The sequence below is a fragment of the Haliotis rubra genome, unplaced genomic scaffold (assembly GCF_003918875.1).
Source record: "Haliotis rubra isolate DU_JTF1 unplaced genomic scaffold, ASM391887v1 Scf2, whole genome shotgun sequence".
Taxonomy (NCBI): Eukaryota; Metazoa; Mollusca; class Gastropoda; order Lepetellida; family Haliotidae; genus Haliotis; species Haliotis rubra.
In genome coordinates, this window is record NW_025766002.1 from 1612222 (window position 1) to 1630994 (window position 18773).

Consider the following 18773-nt stretch of genomic DNA (forward strand, 5'->3'; position numbering starts at 1 on the left):
TCCAAGTGTGCACCCCAACCCGTGTTCGAGGCATCCGCATAAAGCGTCAGAGGATGTAATGAAACTCCTGGCAACACATTCACGTCCACCGTCCACCATAATATCTCCCTTCGGACTCTGTCTGGAAAAGTTATGAGAAATTCCAAGTCCTCCATCCGAAACTGGTTGAGCCAGATCTGCGGGATTCTCAACCTTAGTCTTCCTCTTACAGTATAATCCGGGATTGAAGTTAGAGATCCTAGAAGAGACATCCATGAACGAACTGATGCAGTTGGCCTCTGTAACATGAGGGTTTCTGGGTTGATATTTCCAACCAACGATCCTGAGGAGTATAAATACGGCCTGCTTTTGAGTCCAAGATTGCTCCCAGAAACTTGATTCTCGTGGAAGGGACCAGTTCATACTTGGTAGGATGAACTATTAGACCCAGATGAGTAAACACGTGGATTATAAAGTTGGTTTGCTTCATGAGATCCGCTGTCACCACATTCCTTGCCAAGAAATTGTCCAGATAACCGTGTATTGCAATCCTTCGTTGATGAAGAAAAGCCAGAATCGGGGAGATTATTTTTGTGAACAACCACGGCGCTAGAGATATTCCGAACGGCAGCTCCCTGAACTGAAACCTGCGGCTGTTCACAGCAAATTTAGGTATTTGCGAGATCTTGGATGAATAGGGATATGAAGATACGCATCCTTTAGATCTATGCTTATAAACTTGGAATCAAGGTGCGTAGGTTTGCAATTGATTGCATCCTGAACTGTGGTTGTTTCCTCAAAAATAGCTTGTTAAACACTTTCAAGTCTATTATCATGCGCATTTCGTCCGAATCTTTCTTGGGGACTAGGAATACCGGTGCATAAAACCCGCATGTCTGATCCCCTGGAGGAAGTTCTATGATTGCCTGTTACTCCAGTAGCTGATTTATCGCTAAGTTTGCTCCCGCTAAACGCTGGCCTTGAAGACAAAACCGACGACCCTCTGGAAAACAAGTCACTGGAGGCTGCTTGAGCCAAAGAAGAATAAACCCCCTGCTCACGACAGACAGGACCCACTCGTCTGATGTTATTAGTTTCCAATTGTCTAAGTATTGGGCCAATCTGCCCCCTACTGGAGATGTGTCACCGGACATAAAAAGTCCAAATCCAATATCATTTCGAGGAACGTTTCCGATTCGTAAGGAAGAGAACGCTGAACAGTGAGACTTGAGTCAATATTCTTGGAAGTTGATCTTGATCCACGAAAAGATCTACCTCCCCTACCTCTACCTCTAGTAAAAGCCACATTTGTAGAACACGCTCTTGAATCCGAAGCACGATCAAAGGCAGATCTCTGAAAATTCTGACTACGACTTGTTGAAGATGGAGCAGAACGAGACGTAACACTGGAACCCCTTCTAGATCTAGTGTCAGCCCTTCCTCTATTTTGGAATAAAAGAGCCGACGCCAAACGTTGATTCAAGTTCCTCGACGTCAAGGCATCTCTAGCCTCAATAGCCTGTTGACATTGTCCATTAAAGGTGTTATCCGATTCCAAGGGCTGGTGCAATAGAAAATCCCTTGAAACAATCGGTAAATTCCTCACTGAATCTAGCCGCTGTATCCGCTCAATAGCTGTAAGTCGGCCCAATATATTCACTTGAGTCACCATCGCATCGGCTAAGGACTGATACACTACATCCAGAAACGAAAGCGCTAACACCACCTCTTGAGCAGTCATGGAAATCAAAGTGTCTCTCTTAACTCCCGTATAATCTTGAAACACCGGTGGGAGCAAGGTGTGAACTCCCGCTGAAAACCAGTTTGAATAAGATATGGTGTCAATCGCCGAACGGGCTGCTGTATCCAATTCCTTACAATCCTTGAAAGTACAGACCGGTGCATAGTCACGAGAGCCTCTAGCATCCTGTAACTGTTTAAAGTCCTTGTCTAAACTTGGTTGATTGGCTGGGATAACACGATCATGAATGGAATAAATGGGTTTATGAGAAACCCTAGGCAAAGAACTCAAGTTCGTAGCCTTGGAGAGGCCTAAGTTGTAATTCTCCAACACTTTCTTAAGTGATGATGAATGTGGTAATGACAGCCTGGGCATCCGTTCCGGGGGAAGGCAACCTGATAATCCGAGTTCCACGGGAATATCTATCTCCTGCTCGTCCGACGGCGGTGGTAGAGTATTAGGATAAAGTCCGTGCAAAAGTTCCAGCTTTTCTTTAAATGACCAGCCCGGCTTAAAATCCTGTGCTGACATGTCCATAGGTTGTACCGTCAACAAGCCTTCTTTCATGGAAAACTCTGGTTGTGAAAAAGGATAAACCGATGAATCCTCCTGGTCCGTCACATCAGACACTAACGGGATTAAGGGCGGATTGTCTGTGTCAAAATAACCTTGCGGGTCCGTAGCCGTGTCCTCTGAACCGCTAGGCCCGTGCAAATCAGACTGCTGGGTTGATACACCGTTATCCATAGCAGCCGACCCAGTGGCCTGGCTAAAGCCGGGGCAGGAATCACATGCCATCTTGACCGAGTCAGACCCGTGAAACGCTTGCAGCCCGGTCTCGCTGTGGGAGAAGGTAGCAGGCTGTATGCGACAGGGAGTAGCCACGGAGAACTGGCTCCCGGGGACAAAGGACGCAGAGTGTGTAGCCTGAGCCACGGTCACCCCGGATCCGGAGCTGGCTGGGCCGACTCCATCCCTGTCGCTTGAAGCCCTAGGCTTCTCCCCCTGAGGGGACCGGCCTCCTACATACGCCAGGGCATGATAACCGGCTTTCCCGGTCATTGCATCCCTGGTTTCAGGAGGAAGTGACTTTGGCCCCCGGCTCTTGCCATCGACCACCAAGCCACTGCGGCTATCTGCCGTCTTGCCGGATAAAACAGGATCCTCCAAATGTTTTGACAGGTGATTAAATTTTTCTTCATTCCTCATCTCCATATACCGTACAGATTTATCCATGGCCGCCTGGACATCGGATTTAAATCCTGCCAAAAGTTCTGAGAACGCAGATATATCCAACTGGGGAGAGGATTTTGATTTAGATCTAGAACGAGACTTCGGTTCAGATTTAATAGATAAAGGCGGAGATCCCTGAACTTTCTTCGACTTAGAACATTCTGATGACGATGAATGTTTACGCTTCCTAACTAAGGAACGAGATTTGTCCATCAACAACCAATCTTCTTCAGACATTTCCTGACACAATAAGCATCGATCCGAGATTGAGCAAGGTAAGCCTTTATAACAGGAAGCACACAGAGAGTGGGGATCAACATCCGCCATGAATTTCTGACATTGCAAACATTTGCTCTGCGCCATACTTGTCAATCAAAAAGGGCGGGAAAACTTCAGATCCTAAATACGTTGGAAATATATCTAATATAAATGCAAAACAGCAATGCGATTGAATATTAAATGGAATGCTATTTGTAACTGACCTATATATGAAGAATTGAAGTCTTGATTTGAAATGAAATTTCACTCGATTCTCTGCACGTCATGCATGTGGACCATACAGAAAAATTATGAAGGGTTCTAGGAGAACAATACAGTGACGTCAGGATCAAGGGAGATAACTCAGGGGTAGATTAGGTATACCACTAGGAATAGCTATGACTTAGTGTTAAAATTTCTTTTGATTTTCTGTATGTATTCTGTGTATCCACAGGAATAAGGCTACCATAATCCAGAGGGAATGTTTACGTTATAATTATGGTTAATATTTGGTATTTCATTTGACTTAAATAGTCACAGCCTCATGTCCATAGCCTACTACAACTGTACGCTCCGCTCTGCCACAACACATATCAACCCTGTGTATACATGGTTGATGGAGGAAAATTGGGTATGCAAATTTGTGAAGTATTTACTATGTCTTAAATCACATTACTACAGACACTGACTAGTAGTCATTCACAGCAGTTCACAACAAGAACGAGAACGCTTTTCCTGAGAAGGAGTGAGTAAGTGTGGTTTTGCATCGCTGTTGGCAATATTCCAGCAATATCACGGCAGGGGACACCAGAAATGGGCTTCACACATTGTACCCATTGTATTGTTTTGGGAATCGAGCCAGGGTCCTCCATGTGGCGAGCGGACACTTTAACCACTGGGCTACCCACCGCCCCTCCTATGAAGAGATCAAACCCGGTGTGTGTCCTCCGGGTCCTCCACGTGTCCTCCCTATGGTCAAACCCGGTCGATGTGTCCTCCAGGTCCTCCACGTGGCGAAAGCAGACACTTTAACCACTGGGCTACCCACCGCCCCTCCTATGAAGAGATAAAACCCGATGTGTCCTCCGGGTCCTCCAGCAGCATGCAATACTGATAAAGAATCGTCTTCAGTCAGTGACAGCGATAGGATTGTTTAAAACAAGCAATATTTTTATAAATTCACTCGGTTGCACCTGGTGCGGGCATTGAAAGAAAAATGAATTCGAACCCTGTAAGCTAGCACTAAAAACAGATTCTGCACAGACTTCATGTGGATCAGACAATAACATCTCACAATATCACATCATCAAGTTATGTAATTAACTGATTCAGTATTCTAACAATATTGACTGAAATCTCTGCAATAACTTCATTTAACAAAATTCTCAATGTTCTCTATGTAGCTACATTAGCTATCAATGATTGAGAACACTGCTGGTATGCAGGAAACCAGCTGAAACAGATATATTTTACAATTTTATAATCTATAACAACATATACAGTAGAATACTTTTATAACGAACACGGATATAACTGAACTGACGGCTATAGCGAACTGTTGTAAAAGTCCCGAATAAACCTTATATTATCATATAAAAAAGTGAATAGGGAACTACGGATATAACAAACTAATTTCAGTGGTCCCCTGGAGTTCATTTATAAAGGTATTTTACTGTAGGTCTATGTATGATAGCTACAGGTTAGACTTGGTTTCTTGAGCAATCTGAGTACTTAAGTCTTTTTGCACATCATAGAGTATTATCAAGAGCATGGTACAAATGCTGCTTGGTACACTTCATTAAAGGCACAATTTCACACATTTTCGACAATATTTTGGCCTATAATATATATATATATGCATATGCACTCACTTTAGCTTCCTATTGATGCAATAAAAGACTTATTATCCTTTACGACTTGCCTGAAATTGTTAATTGAAACTTTGAGGCGAGCAGCTTCCAAACAGAGAACACTTACCCCATATGGAATGTAAACAATTCCTCCGTACATCGAATACTGTCATAAGCGATGTTGTTGCTGTTTGCCAAACTGGTTTCAATCACAAGTTGCGTTATAGGATATTCGTAAAGAGCACTCCAAGGGACATAACTCTATGGGGTCGCTTGAAATAATGTTCGGTTGGTAGAGGGCTCGAGAGTCGATTTAATGCAACATTGCATTAATTCATTCCGAAGTTTTTAATTTAATACTGTAATCCAAATATGTAATTTTTGTTGTAATAAATTAAATGGTAGCTTCCCTGAGGGTTGATAGTTAGTATTATAGAGAGAAATGCATTATTTATTTTTTTAGAAGTGTGGTGTGAAATAGTGCCTTTAATAAGGAAGAAAATAAATAATGTAATACCAGTGAATACCACTGGAAACACACTATACTTTCAGACCATCTTTGACAGTACACTTGTCTGCCAATAACTGTCTTCCACTTTCAAACTGGGGTATGTATAGGAATGCCTCAAATCTGAGGTATGCACTTAACTGATGAATGTGGAACTGGGGTAATAGACAAAAGGGCCTTGGAGTTATCTGCCCCATCTGCCCACCATCTGTGGTGGATATCAAGCTGGTTGCGCCTGGATGACACTAAACATAACTAATGGGTCCTCTCCATTGAATGAAAACATATGGAACAACATGAACTTCTTCGTGTTGCTAAAATTGACACTGAGAGATCTTTATTTTGTCATATGAAAAAGTCAGATGGTTCTAAACTTCTTTTGAGTAGTATATTGTATCATTGTGTATTATAATACCTATGACTTGCTGTACGGCATGACATGAACAGTTTGATTGGCATTCTAGAAGTTGGTCAGTAAATAAGGAAATTATACAACTTTATGGATAACAAATTTTGTTGCAATGCTATTTGTTATTCTTACTGTACATCTGGCTTCAGCCAGTTATCATAATGCTACTTGTTATCCATCAGGTCTTGTTAATGTTATCCTGCTGCTTACCACAGTATACCATGCATATATACCTCTCACCCCAGCTGGGACCCATAGATCCGGGCTAGAATTGATCTTCAGTAACCCATGCTTGTCGTAAGAGGCGACTAACGGGATTGGGTGGTCAGGCTTGCTGACTTGGTTGACACGTCATCGGTTCCCAATTGTGTAGATCGATGCTCGTGTTGTTGATCACTGGATTGTCTGGTCCAGACTCAATTATTTACAGACCGCCGTCATATAGCTGGAATATTGCTGAGTGCGGTGTAAAACTAAACTCACTCACTCACTCCAGCTGGATAACACTGTAACTGTCCACACACAGATGTTGCTACATGCAATAAGTTGTTAAGAAAGCAGTATGTTCTGTCATTAAATGAACACATGAAACTTCATGGACAACAACTTGCTCACTGTGATTACTAGCACAATAGTTGTTAACCCTAAATTGTTAATGTCTTCAGTTTCTTCAAACTTCAAAATGCCCATCAAAGGCTCATGTCACATTGTACTTGAATCTTGAGTAATGACTATCACATGTCCAATGTCAACTTTTATTATTTATAAGTATTAATATCGTGTACATGCTGACCATCAGAAATTCAGGGGTGATGCTTGGGTGTTTGTTTAGAGACTAGATATATTTTCCGCTACAGCTGCTAGAACAGGTATTTTTAAAAATAGAACTATGAGCTTTCATTAATTTAAAAAAGAATGATTTTGCAACCAAATAACCCTTGAGGCAGACCATTTCCCTTTTTTCAACAGTCAGAAGTATAATGATCTTCTTCTGACATTTTAATTTTTTTCAATAAAATCCCACAACACCCCTCCGCCAAAATACCAAATTATCAGTCCCTAACACTAATAGTTGTCACAGGTTAAACTTTGACTATTATTAGTAGTACTTAAATGTGTTACAGGTGCAAACACTAATGACTGTCAAAAGTCCAGCTTTAAATATTATTATTATTCAAATGTATTGACACTGAATTGTTTTCCAACACTCCCAAGATGGTCCATCTGTAACTCACTGAGGACCTTGGATAAGGCACGGTGAAATATACAAAAATCAGAATATATTTAGGAATACCCTGTTTTTCTGATTAACTATCGCAGGTAAGTAAGCCATCTTTTGGGGTTATCTATCAAGATTTTATTCACAGCTTCTTGAGATATTCCCCTGCTGAGCATTTTGGGAACGATATTGACCAGTGCATGTGAAAATCCATGGCCGCCATATTTGGTCTGAAAAAGAAACTGAAAGTATTAGCATATAAAACACAGACTGGTAATAATTAGGAAAAGCAACGGTACTGAATCTTTATCTGTTCAAGGTCCATAAAGAAATAAAAAATTAGTCCCTAAAAATATGGATTGGAAAGAAACCAGCAGCATTAAATTATAGACTCAGAATTCAGTTGCCTGACACAGTGTCCAATAAATAATGAAGTCAGCGGAGACACTGATCATTATGACATTTTTAATTGACCATATGATTACTGTAACTAGTTCATGTCTAATATGACCCAAGGATAGATCTAAATAACAGAATAATTGCTTTACATGTTCCAACTCACTTGTAAACAGTAAAATATTTCACACCACAGCGTTAGTACTGTGTTTTTTTCAGTATGGCACCATCAACGATAAGCTGTTTCTTTGAGACTTGAGATATGGTTACAAAAGCCCATGAAAAGGTGTGAAAGCTAATGTGAGGGTGAAGCCAGATTTAATGACTAAAGACTCTAAAAGAAATATCTTCATGTCAGGTTGCTCTCGCTATCAACCTCTAGTCCATATTTGACCCTGTTATATGTGAACTATTGCTGAGTGCAGAAGTATATAACACTAACTAACCACAGCCTTTATGTAAGGGTTTGAAGCTAAAGACTCACATATAAACCTATCAATATTTTGATGTGTAACCTGCTTTCCTGATGTGGTGAGGTGAGGTGAAATTGGGTTTAACGTCGTGCTTGAGAATATTTCGCTCATATGACGACGTGCATGCATGTGTATGAGTATGTTGCGGCTGCTTGTACTAGCCCAGACTTAAGCTGGTTTTATAGTGCTAGCCCACTGAGATACCATGCCACAGTGAAGCATGAATACCCCACTCAGACACATTATACTGACTCCGAGCCGACCAGTCCTTGTTGTACCCATTAATGCCGAACGCCAGGCAGGGACCAACAAGTACCATATTTTAACGTCTTTTGGTATGACGCGGTCGGGGATCGAACCCGCGACCTTCCGCTCTTCGGGCGGATGCTCTAACCACTACACCACGGAGGCGGTCTCCTGATGTGGTACTTAAAGATTATTTCAACGAACATAACCTTTGTCACTATGGCAGCCCATCTGTGACTAAACGAGTCCACTGTCTGTCTAATTCTTGAGTAGTGCCTACATAACCTTTTATACTGATTTCAGCAAGACAACATTAAAACATAACCATTGTACATGTAATAGTTGTTTTGGAAATAAAACTCAGGGTGCCACTATTTGTACCACTGAGCAACCCTACTACACCTTGAGGAATACCTACCAGCCTGTGTTTGGTGTGTATGTCCTGGGCAATACAGATTCTGTCCTCATAGCCATTCTCCACTAAAGTCTTGATCATCTGGATTCTCTGAGCATCACTGGGCATATCGAGGGGGGGATAGGGCTGGTAGTGGGACGTCTCAATACCGAACAGGTCATACTCGCAGTACACACCTTCAGCAGCAAACTCAAGAAGGCGTTCCTTGTCCAGAAATGTTCCTGCAATCAAAGAAAAGTTGATGTTTTCGGGAAAGTATGTGTTTTACAGCCAATCCCAGTAGGTTTCTTTGAGAGTCATTTTAGAAGTCGTAAAGATGGAGAACCAAGTTCTATGGATAGTCAACTTCTTTATTGCAATGTTAGCAACATTTCGGTGTAGATACTTGATAACGGTGTTAGTATCTACACTGAAATGCCGCATTCATTGCAATAAACAAGTTGACTATCCATAGAACTTGCTTTTCCTTCAATTCCAGTATGCATTCTTTTACTAAAAATGTCCTGCCTATTCAAGAGTGGCAGGTGTTATATGGAAAGTAAGGGTAAACCAGCAAACTCAAGAATGTCCATACATGTTACTGCAGTACAAGAATGGTTGGTGCATGGTGATTGGTAGTAAGAAGAATACACTGCCTTGACTGGATATAAACATATATACTGTCTTGACTGGATATAAACATACATACTGTCTTGACTGGATATAAACATACATACTGTCTTGACTGGATATAAACATATACACTGTCTTGACTGGATATAAACATATATACTGTCTTGACTGGATATAAACATATATACTGTCTTGACTGGATATACACATATATACTGTCTTGACTGGATATAAACATACATACTGTCTTGACTGGATATAAACATACATACTGTCTTGACTGGATATAAACATACATACTGTCTTGACTGGATATAAACATATATACTGTCTTGACTGGATATAAACATATATACTGTCTTGACTGGATATAAACATATATACTGTCTTGACTGGATATAAACATATATACTGTCTTGACTGGATATAAACATACATACTGTCTTGACTGGATATAAACATATATACTGTCTTGACTGGATATAAACATATATACTGTCTTGACTGGATATAAACATATATACTGTCTTGACTGGTAATAAACATATATACTGTCTTGACTGGATATAAACATATATACTGTCTTGACTGGATATAAACATACATACTGCCTTGACTGGATATAAACATATATACTGTCTTGACTGGTAATAAACATATATACTGTCTTGACTGGATATAAACATATATACTGTCTTGACTGGATATAAACATATATATTGTCTTGACTGGATATAAATATATATACTGTCTTGACTGGATATAAACATATATACTGTCTTGACTGGATATAAACATATATACTGTCTTGACTGGATATAAACATATATACTGCCTTGACTGGATATAAACATATATACTGTCTTGACTGGATATAAACATACATACTGTCTTGACTGGATATAAACATATATACTGTCTTGACTGGATATAAACATATATACTGTCTTGACTGGATATAAACATATATACTGTCTTGACTGGTAATAAACATATATACTGTCTTGACTGGATATAAACATATATACTGTCTTGACTGGATATAAACATACATACTGCCTTGACTGGATATAAACATATATACTGTCTTGACTGGTAATAAACATATATACTGTCTTGACTGGATATAAACATATATACTGTCTTGACTGGATATAAACATATATATTGTCTTGACTGGATATAAATATATATACTGTCTTGACTGGATATAAACATATATACTGTCTTGACTGGATATAAACATATATACTGTCTTGACTGGATATAAACATATATACTGCCTTGACTGGATATAAACATATATACTGTCTTGACTGGATATAAACATATATATTGTCTTGACTGGATATAAATATATATACTGTCTTAAAAGAATATAAACATATACACTGCCTTGACTGGATATAAACGTACATACTGTCTTGACTGGATATAAACATTTATCATACAATGGATAGTGTTCTCGGAAGGATAAAGCCAACGGATGTTTTCGGTAGCCGTTGGGGTCATATACGGATATTGATGCAAGTTAGAGAGGTCATATGCAAATTTCAGGGACTACTTTCACAGTGTAAACAAACATGGCGTCAAGGGTCGGCGGTCGTGTCCCGGATTAACGGCCGTGGTTACGGTACTGCCAGTGCTTTGATCCCAGAAAATTCATGCCTGGTTTTGATAGATGGAGTAGATTACAGAGCGAAGATAGAAATTCATAGGCTTACGAAGATACCAACATCAGTTCCCCGACCGACTGTCAGTGTTAGCGAGAGAACGGTGTACAGTGTCACGCTAACATTAAAGCGTATTTGGTTGTTCAAAAGGTTAATTGAAGGTTTCTGAAGTTCCACGTGAGTTTGTTGTTATTTTTCAAACGTAAGCTAAGATTTGTTGACAACAATACGTGCTTTAGCATAAAAGCTTACTGGGAACTAGATGACCGCTGAGTGATCAGGAGAAAATTATGTCACCGGGCTTGTGACGTAACGTATTACTCCGCACATATTTGTGACGTCATAGACATTCCACGAAGTTTAGTTTCATGATTTGTGGCATTTGAAATCGCATTTTTTTAAATTATAAAGCAAAAATGACATTGTATGATAAATAGGTTATGACACTCGTGTGTTTTGGGATGGTTAATATCCTGCATTAGGAATAAACACTATGTAATAGTGTGCTAAATACAATGATTATTCCTAATGCAGGATATTAACCATCCCAAAACACACTCGTGATAACCTATATATATACTGTCTTGACTGGATATAAACATATATACCGTCTTGACTGGATATAAACATACATATTGTCTTGACTGGATATAACACAGGTTATAAACACATATACTGTCTTGACTGGATATAAACATATATACTGTCTTGACTGGATATAAAATGTGTATTCACCTCCTCTACAAAGGATATAATTATCTATTCACTGTCTAGTCTGGATTGGAACAAATTATAATATTGTCTTGACTGGATTTTTATATATTCACCTCCTCTACACAGGATATAAATATATACTCACTGTCTAGATGTGACATCACTACATTGTGGAGTTTTCCACCAGCTTCCTGGAATATTCTCAGAATCTCAAAAGGTGCATCTGGATTACGGCCAGGATGGACGATGACTGGAGTGTCGAGTTCTGATTGGACAACAGCACTGGCTTGTATTGACCGTCTCTCAAACTCTGTAACACACGTGGGGTTGTATATCACATACAACACAAAATATCATACAAGAAACTGACACATTGTTTTTATGTCTATGAGTCACTGCTACCTTCATTGTTTGTAGGACCTCCTCCGTGGTGTAGTGGTTAGAGCGTCCGCCCGGAGTGCGGAAGGTTGCGGGTTCGATCCCCGACCGCGTCATACCAAAAAGACGTTAAAATATGGTACTTGTTGGTCCCTGCCTGGCACTCGGCATTAATGGGTACAACAAGGACTGGTCGGCTCGGAGTCAGTATAATGTGTCTGAGTGGGGTATTCATGCTTCACTGCGGCATGGTATCTCAGTGGGCTAGCACTATAAAACCAGCTTCAGTCTGGGCTAGTACAAGCAGCTGCACCTACACATACACACGCATGCACGTCGTCATATGAGCGAAATATTCTCCAGCGCGACGTTAAACCCAATTTCACCTCACCTCACCACATTGTTTGTAACTTACACTTCAGCCAATCAAATTGCAGATAACCTGTGTCCCATGACCTATAAAAACATAATATCAACATAAGCCGATCTTCCAGAGGAGTCAATGGTTCAGATTTGTTACATTTTGTTATATTCTGTGTGATAAGCTTGTTACTAGCTGTTGCACGTGGTAAGAGAAGATTACAATGGGATGATGACTTGATGGATGATGTTAGTGAACCACTACAGCATGGATAAGTACTCTTGCCATTGACCACTGGTTTGATTGCTATTAAATAGACATTATACTTTTTGCTACAAAATGTACTCTCATTCATTCACTCACATTTGCTTGACAGTTTTTCATTTGTAGGTGTCCAGTCAAGACAGAGACGTGAAGTGAGTTGTTCAACACAAAAGTTATTAATATTCCATCCACATCACAGAATAAATACATTGTGAGCGGGTTATTTGATTGGTAACCAAGCAATATCATCTTTGTTAATGCTTCCATATGCCAAAACAATTTGACCACTGCAAGTATGCAAGTGAGTGAGCGAGTTTGGTTTTACGCTACTTTTAGCAATATTCCAGCTAATATATCATGGTGGGGAACACCAGAAATAGGCTTCAAACATTGTACCCATGTGGGGCATCGAACCAGGGTCTTCAGCGTGACGAGCAGACGCTTTAACCACCACCCTGCGAGTATGCAAGGCATGTATGACTTAACTGCGCTGGAAGATATGATATATTGTATATCTTTTCCTTGAAGTTATGTTTTTTATTGAATAAGCAGTCTGTAAGACGTAAGTATTCTTAAGAACTGACTTCAGTACACTTATGTGTTCATGGAGGTATTCACGTAAAAATATAGACTAACAACTACTGGCAAACAAGGATAAGTTGGAAAGGCGCAGAGAATGTGTTTACGGGAAGTAGGTGGTGCACGGCAATGAGCAAACCCAATTGGTTTGTGAAAGGTAGAGCAGATGTAGGCTAGTGCACGTGCATGGCATTATGAAATTGATTTCTCGCATAGCTGCACATGCCTTGCTCATAAGACTCTCACGTCGGTGTAGCAAGTCGCACTACACTTGATCGCGGACAACCTGGGGCCCCTTCGCTAACAATGACAAGCGCCAGTGGGTGGCACTCATACATGCTAACACGGGTCAATTGTCAGGTCGGTTCTCAACTTATCCCTGTAGTCTCTGAAATAAACATATTTTACAGAATAAAACCCCGGAACTGTGGAAACCTAGACTCGCCACATATTCTAGACTTGCATGTGCTTTCTTTGATATATTCGTTTCAGGGTCTGTATGACAGATTAGTAAAAAGACAGTGTAGGCAGTTTCAATAATGATTGCAAATATGCAAAAAACATTGAAGCAGATTATTATATAAGCAAATCCGTCCATGCAATGCAATTGTTGTTCTCAGGAGCTCTGATCCATAGCCTTCGGGTAAGATGTCACATAGTGAAACGGGTCACTCATTGTGTCCACCGAATCAACATCTCAGGCAACTCTTAACACAAGCATGGCATGCAGGGAACCAGTCTGTTCAATAATGGGGTTCAAGGGCCCGTTTCAGAAAGCTCTCGTAGCGTTACGACTATCGTAAGTCAATCTTACAGTATAGGAGTTACGAATGCTACGAGAACAGTTACGAGGACTTAGGCTTACAAGAGCTTTGTGAAACAGGGCCCTGGTACTCAACGACTTACCCTCCAATGGCCAAGCACAACCCACTTCCCCGATGACGCCACATTTGATTCCTGTCTTCCCCACACCCTCTAGGATGTCATGACGTATGCAGTCTGCCATCGCCTCGCAGGTCAAGGCTTTGGTTGATTCCGTCTGAAATGTGGCCACATAGTAACCTAAATCAAGAAACAGGATGTATTAGTTTTGTATGAGCTTAAAAATTCATTGCATGTAGGTCATTAAACTGTCGGTCTGTTACAGATAACCTACAGTTGAAAACAGCAAAAACCAACACATGATATAAAAGGACAAAAACTTAGCTTCACAAGTTACAAAACATTATTAAAGGACCTTTATGAGATTTATCAATAAAAAAAATATTCCCAATACGATATACATCATACTGTCTGCTTTGTTTGTAACCCTATATTCTACCCATGTATCTTGTTCAACCAAATAAAGTGAATATAAAACACTTTAAAAAAACAAAAACAAAGACCATATTACAACACCCTACACACTGCAACACCTTACATATTACAACACTGTTCTGGAGAACTGTGTTTGTAAACATAGAATATTCGCGTGCGTTTATGTTTCTGAAATACGAACATTCGCGCAAAAGCAATGTACTTCTCGGAAAATTTCACTACGTGAAACACATGGAGTTGAACCTGCATGAGGTTTCTCCGATAGCAGTTTTGAACAGATTTGTTAGAACTTCGGACTTTAGCGGTCGTGCTTTCAACGACCTGTCCTAAAACACAGTGTTAGAACTTGACTGGCGAGCGGTCGTATATTAGATGGCCTATCATTATATTTTTGCATTGTAACTCGCCAGTTGATAGGCTGCATTCTGTAACGCCTCTCGATAGTTTTTCGTTATAGTCAGTGAACAGTGTACCAACTGTATACATTTGTGCAAAACAAAACAGAATTAAAGTTGAAATAGATTAGTCACAGTGTTGAGAGTTGAATTTATAGAACACTGCGTAACAAACACCCTACACAAAGCATCCCACTGCAACACCTTACATATTGCAACACCCTACACACAGCATCTCCCTACACACTGCAACAGACTACACACAGCATCTCCCTACACACAGCATCACCCTACAACACCCTACACACAGCATCACACTACACACTGCAACACCCTACACACAGCATCCCCTACACACTGCAACACCCTACACACAGCATCACACTACACTCTGCAACACCCTACACACTGCATCACACTACACACAGTATCACCCTACACACTGCATCACACTACACACTGCAACAGCCTACACACTACACACTGCAACACACTACACACAGCAACAGACTACACACAGCACCTCCCTACACACAGCATCACCCTACAACAGCCTACACACAGCATCACACTACACACTGCAACACCCTACACAGAGCATCACACTACACACTGCAACACACTACACACAGCATCACACTACACACTGCATCAACTGCAACAGCCTACACACAGCAACACACTACACACTGCAACACCCTACACACAGCATCACACTATGTACTGCATCACACTACACACTGCAACACCCTACACAATGCATCACACTACACACTGCAACACCCTACACACAGCATCACACTACACACTGCAACACCCTACACACAGCATATCCCTACACATCATCTCCTTACACACTGCAACACCCTACACACAGCATCACACTACACACTGCAACACCCTACACACAGCATCACCCTACAACACCCTACACACAGCATCACACTACACACTGCAACACCCTACACACATCATCTCCCTACAAACTGCAACACCCTACACACAGCATCACACTACACACTGCAACACCCTACACACAACATAACCCTACACACTGCATAACCCTACACACTGCCACACACAGGATCATCCTACACACAGCATCTCCATACACACTGTCACACACACATAATCACCTTACACACTGCCACACACAGCATCTCCCTACACACTGCCACACACAGTAACACACTACACACTGCAACACCTGACATTGCAACACCCTACACACTGCAACACCTGATGTACTGCAACACCCTACACACCGCAACACCTGACATATTGCAACACCCTACACACTGCAACACCTGACGTATTGCAACACCCTACATACTGCAACACCTGACATATTGCAACACCCTACATACTGCAACACCCTACACATTGGAACACTCCACTCTCTTGAGGTCACACATTTTTTACCATCTTTCAATCAGACCAATGCTGTATCATAAAGTAAATGCTTTGAAAATACATTAAAAAAGTCCATTTGATGTCAATACCTGCTCCAGCAACAATGTTGATCCCTGTTCTCTCTGACAACTCCTTCAGGAATTCTATATTTGGATGTAGGCCTATAGTTGTGTTTTCCACTATACTGCTGCCACCATTGTTCTGGAATGGCAAGTTAAAAAATACACCTTGGAGTTAGTGTTCAGAGCAACCCATCATCATTGTGTCTTCAGCAGTGATTAGAGTTATTACACAGCTACACTCCTTCTAAGTCAGCTTACAGCCATGTTGGTCATGAGGACAAGGTGTCTGACAATGAATCATAAAATCCATGGTTTGAATCCCAACACAGGACTCTCAGGCAGCTACATGTCTAAATGGCCAGTGTTTCTAACAATTAAGTAAATCAACTGGTTTTCAAGCTGCTTTGAACATTATTCCAGTTGTCCCATAATTTCGCTGTCAGCGTCTGCTAAACGTGAGAGGAAAGGCTGAAGCGGAGCAGGTAGCCCATGGGTACAGGGCAACAGATCCAGCAGCACAATCAGAGGGAACAGGAGTCAAATCCACTATCACACGTTTCTGGCATTGTTAAGTGCTGTAATAGCAAACTGTGGTGCCTTAGATGACCCCCTTAGGGGTGCCCAGCATTGAGCATTGCCAACATAACCTACACTCATTTGAATGTAAAAAGTCCAACGTATTGCAATGGAAACACAAAAATAAACTATATTTCCTGAAAAACAAGATGAAATATCAAACAGTTCATGAGCTATGGTGGATGGATGGAACTGTACATGAAGCCTTTTATTCCAGCAATATCAATCGCGCAGGGGGACACCAGAATGGGCTTCACACATCGACATGACGTGAAGAACAATACCCGATACCTACGACTAGGGGTGACTATAGAGGCTGAAACAACTATTGTGATAGCGATAGTCTATTGCAACATATCTGCAATAGTTTTTGTCCTCCTTGAATTGTCTGATTTGAAGTCATTTCCCAAATGAATGTATAGTTTATATGAAACATGTTGAAGTAGTTTCAGCCTCTTTAATAACTGACAAGAAACTTGAAACCCAGATCAAGTAAACAGATAAAACATTAACTCAATGAAGCTGCAAGTCTGCACCCCAACAATTAAAAAAGTCATTTACTAAACTATCGATAGTCACACATACTGTTGTTGATGCAGATGAAAGCCAGAATAACATCAAAGGAATGTGAGGCACCTCCTACCTTGAAGAACATCATCTCCTCAGCGAGATCACCTTTCTCATCAGGGCCATAGTTGAGGTTGGGCTTGTGACTGTATCTGACATAGAACAAGTTCATTTAAAGGGACACTTGGCTCCACAGTCTGCAATCCTTTTCCAGACGGAAGGGACATTGTTATTTGTTGTTATTACTTGTGGGAAACTCTGGCATTATCTCAATGTAGAAGGACATATTCAGCAAATGGTAGATTTATATGCACCAAAGGATTTGACAGAGAGAGTTTTGATGACATGAAATCAAGCTGACTGGGATGAGGGGCTGCCAAATGGTGTGAGTGGAGTCTCCCTTTAAGAGGGTCAATGCTGAACAGTCTAGAATCTAAAATTCTCAATCTAGACATTGTCATTATTACCCCAATGATTTAAACATATGTTTATTCATGAAGATGAATTGGGATTGGTGAACAAGCATTACTGCTTATGTTAACACTTCTCCCATGCAACGTATAATACAACTTGAAATGGAGGATTTGACGTCATTATTACCCAAATGAAAACTTACTTAATTAGTGAAAGTATTTAGTAATTGAAAATGAGACAATGATTCTGCATAATTAGTCATCATTTACTACTAAATTGGGTACAAATGCACCTTACCTAACAACTGTTTGTTGATGTTATCGCAATAACTGTATGCAATAGTGTGACTATTTGGAAAACAGGGCAATAACATACAAAGATAACTTCCATTTGTATGTCTTAACCATGTTAGTATAACTAAACCTCAAAATACATAATCAATTCTACAATAGGAAAGGTTTGACATACACAGTAAGCATCAAAACTTAAATTTCCATATTGGCATCTGGTAGCCTCATCAATGTCCTCAATCAGGACACGTAACAACACATACAGATTTTTTGTCATTAATAATGACCTTATTTTAGCGATGTAGCTCAAAAACTTAGGAACCATTACAAAGGAGGAGCTTTGCAAGTTTCTTAAAAGAGGCATCAGGTAAAATGCATTCTAACCCTAGAATTCAACTAGCAAAGGAGATGTTGAGGCCTATAAAAATGTG

General features: G+C 40.5%; 1 protein-coding gene across 2 annotated transcripts in view; it reads right to left on the reverse strand.

The window, feature by feature from the left end:
* Positions 1 to 6382: 6382 nt before the first annotated feature.
* Positions 6383 to 18773, reverse strand: part of LOC124275334 (phosphotriesterase-related protein-like) — a 29966-nt gene continuing 17575 nt past the window's right edge. For both annotated transcript variants that reach the window (XM_046710830.1, XM_046710832.1), the window contains exons 4-9: positions 17715 to 17790; positions 16523 to 16634; positions 14215 to 14370; positions 11872 to 12036; positions 8731 to 8948; positions 6383 to 7427 (exon numbers count right to left, since the gene is read on the reverse strand). In XM_046710830.1, coding sequence (XP_046566786.1) covers positions 7290 to 7427; positions 8731 to 8948; positions 11872 to 12036; positions 14215 to 14370; positions 16523 to 16634; positions 17715 to 17790 — 865 coding nt within the window. In that variant the 3' untranslated portion in view covers positions 6383 to 7289. The remainder of the gene's footprint in view (positions 7428 to 8730; positions 8949 to 11871; positions 12037 to 14214; positions 14371 to 16522; positions 16635 to 17714; positions 17791 to 18773) is intronic.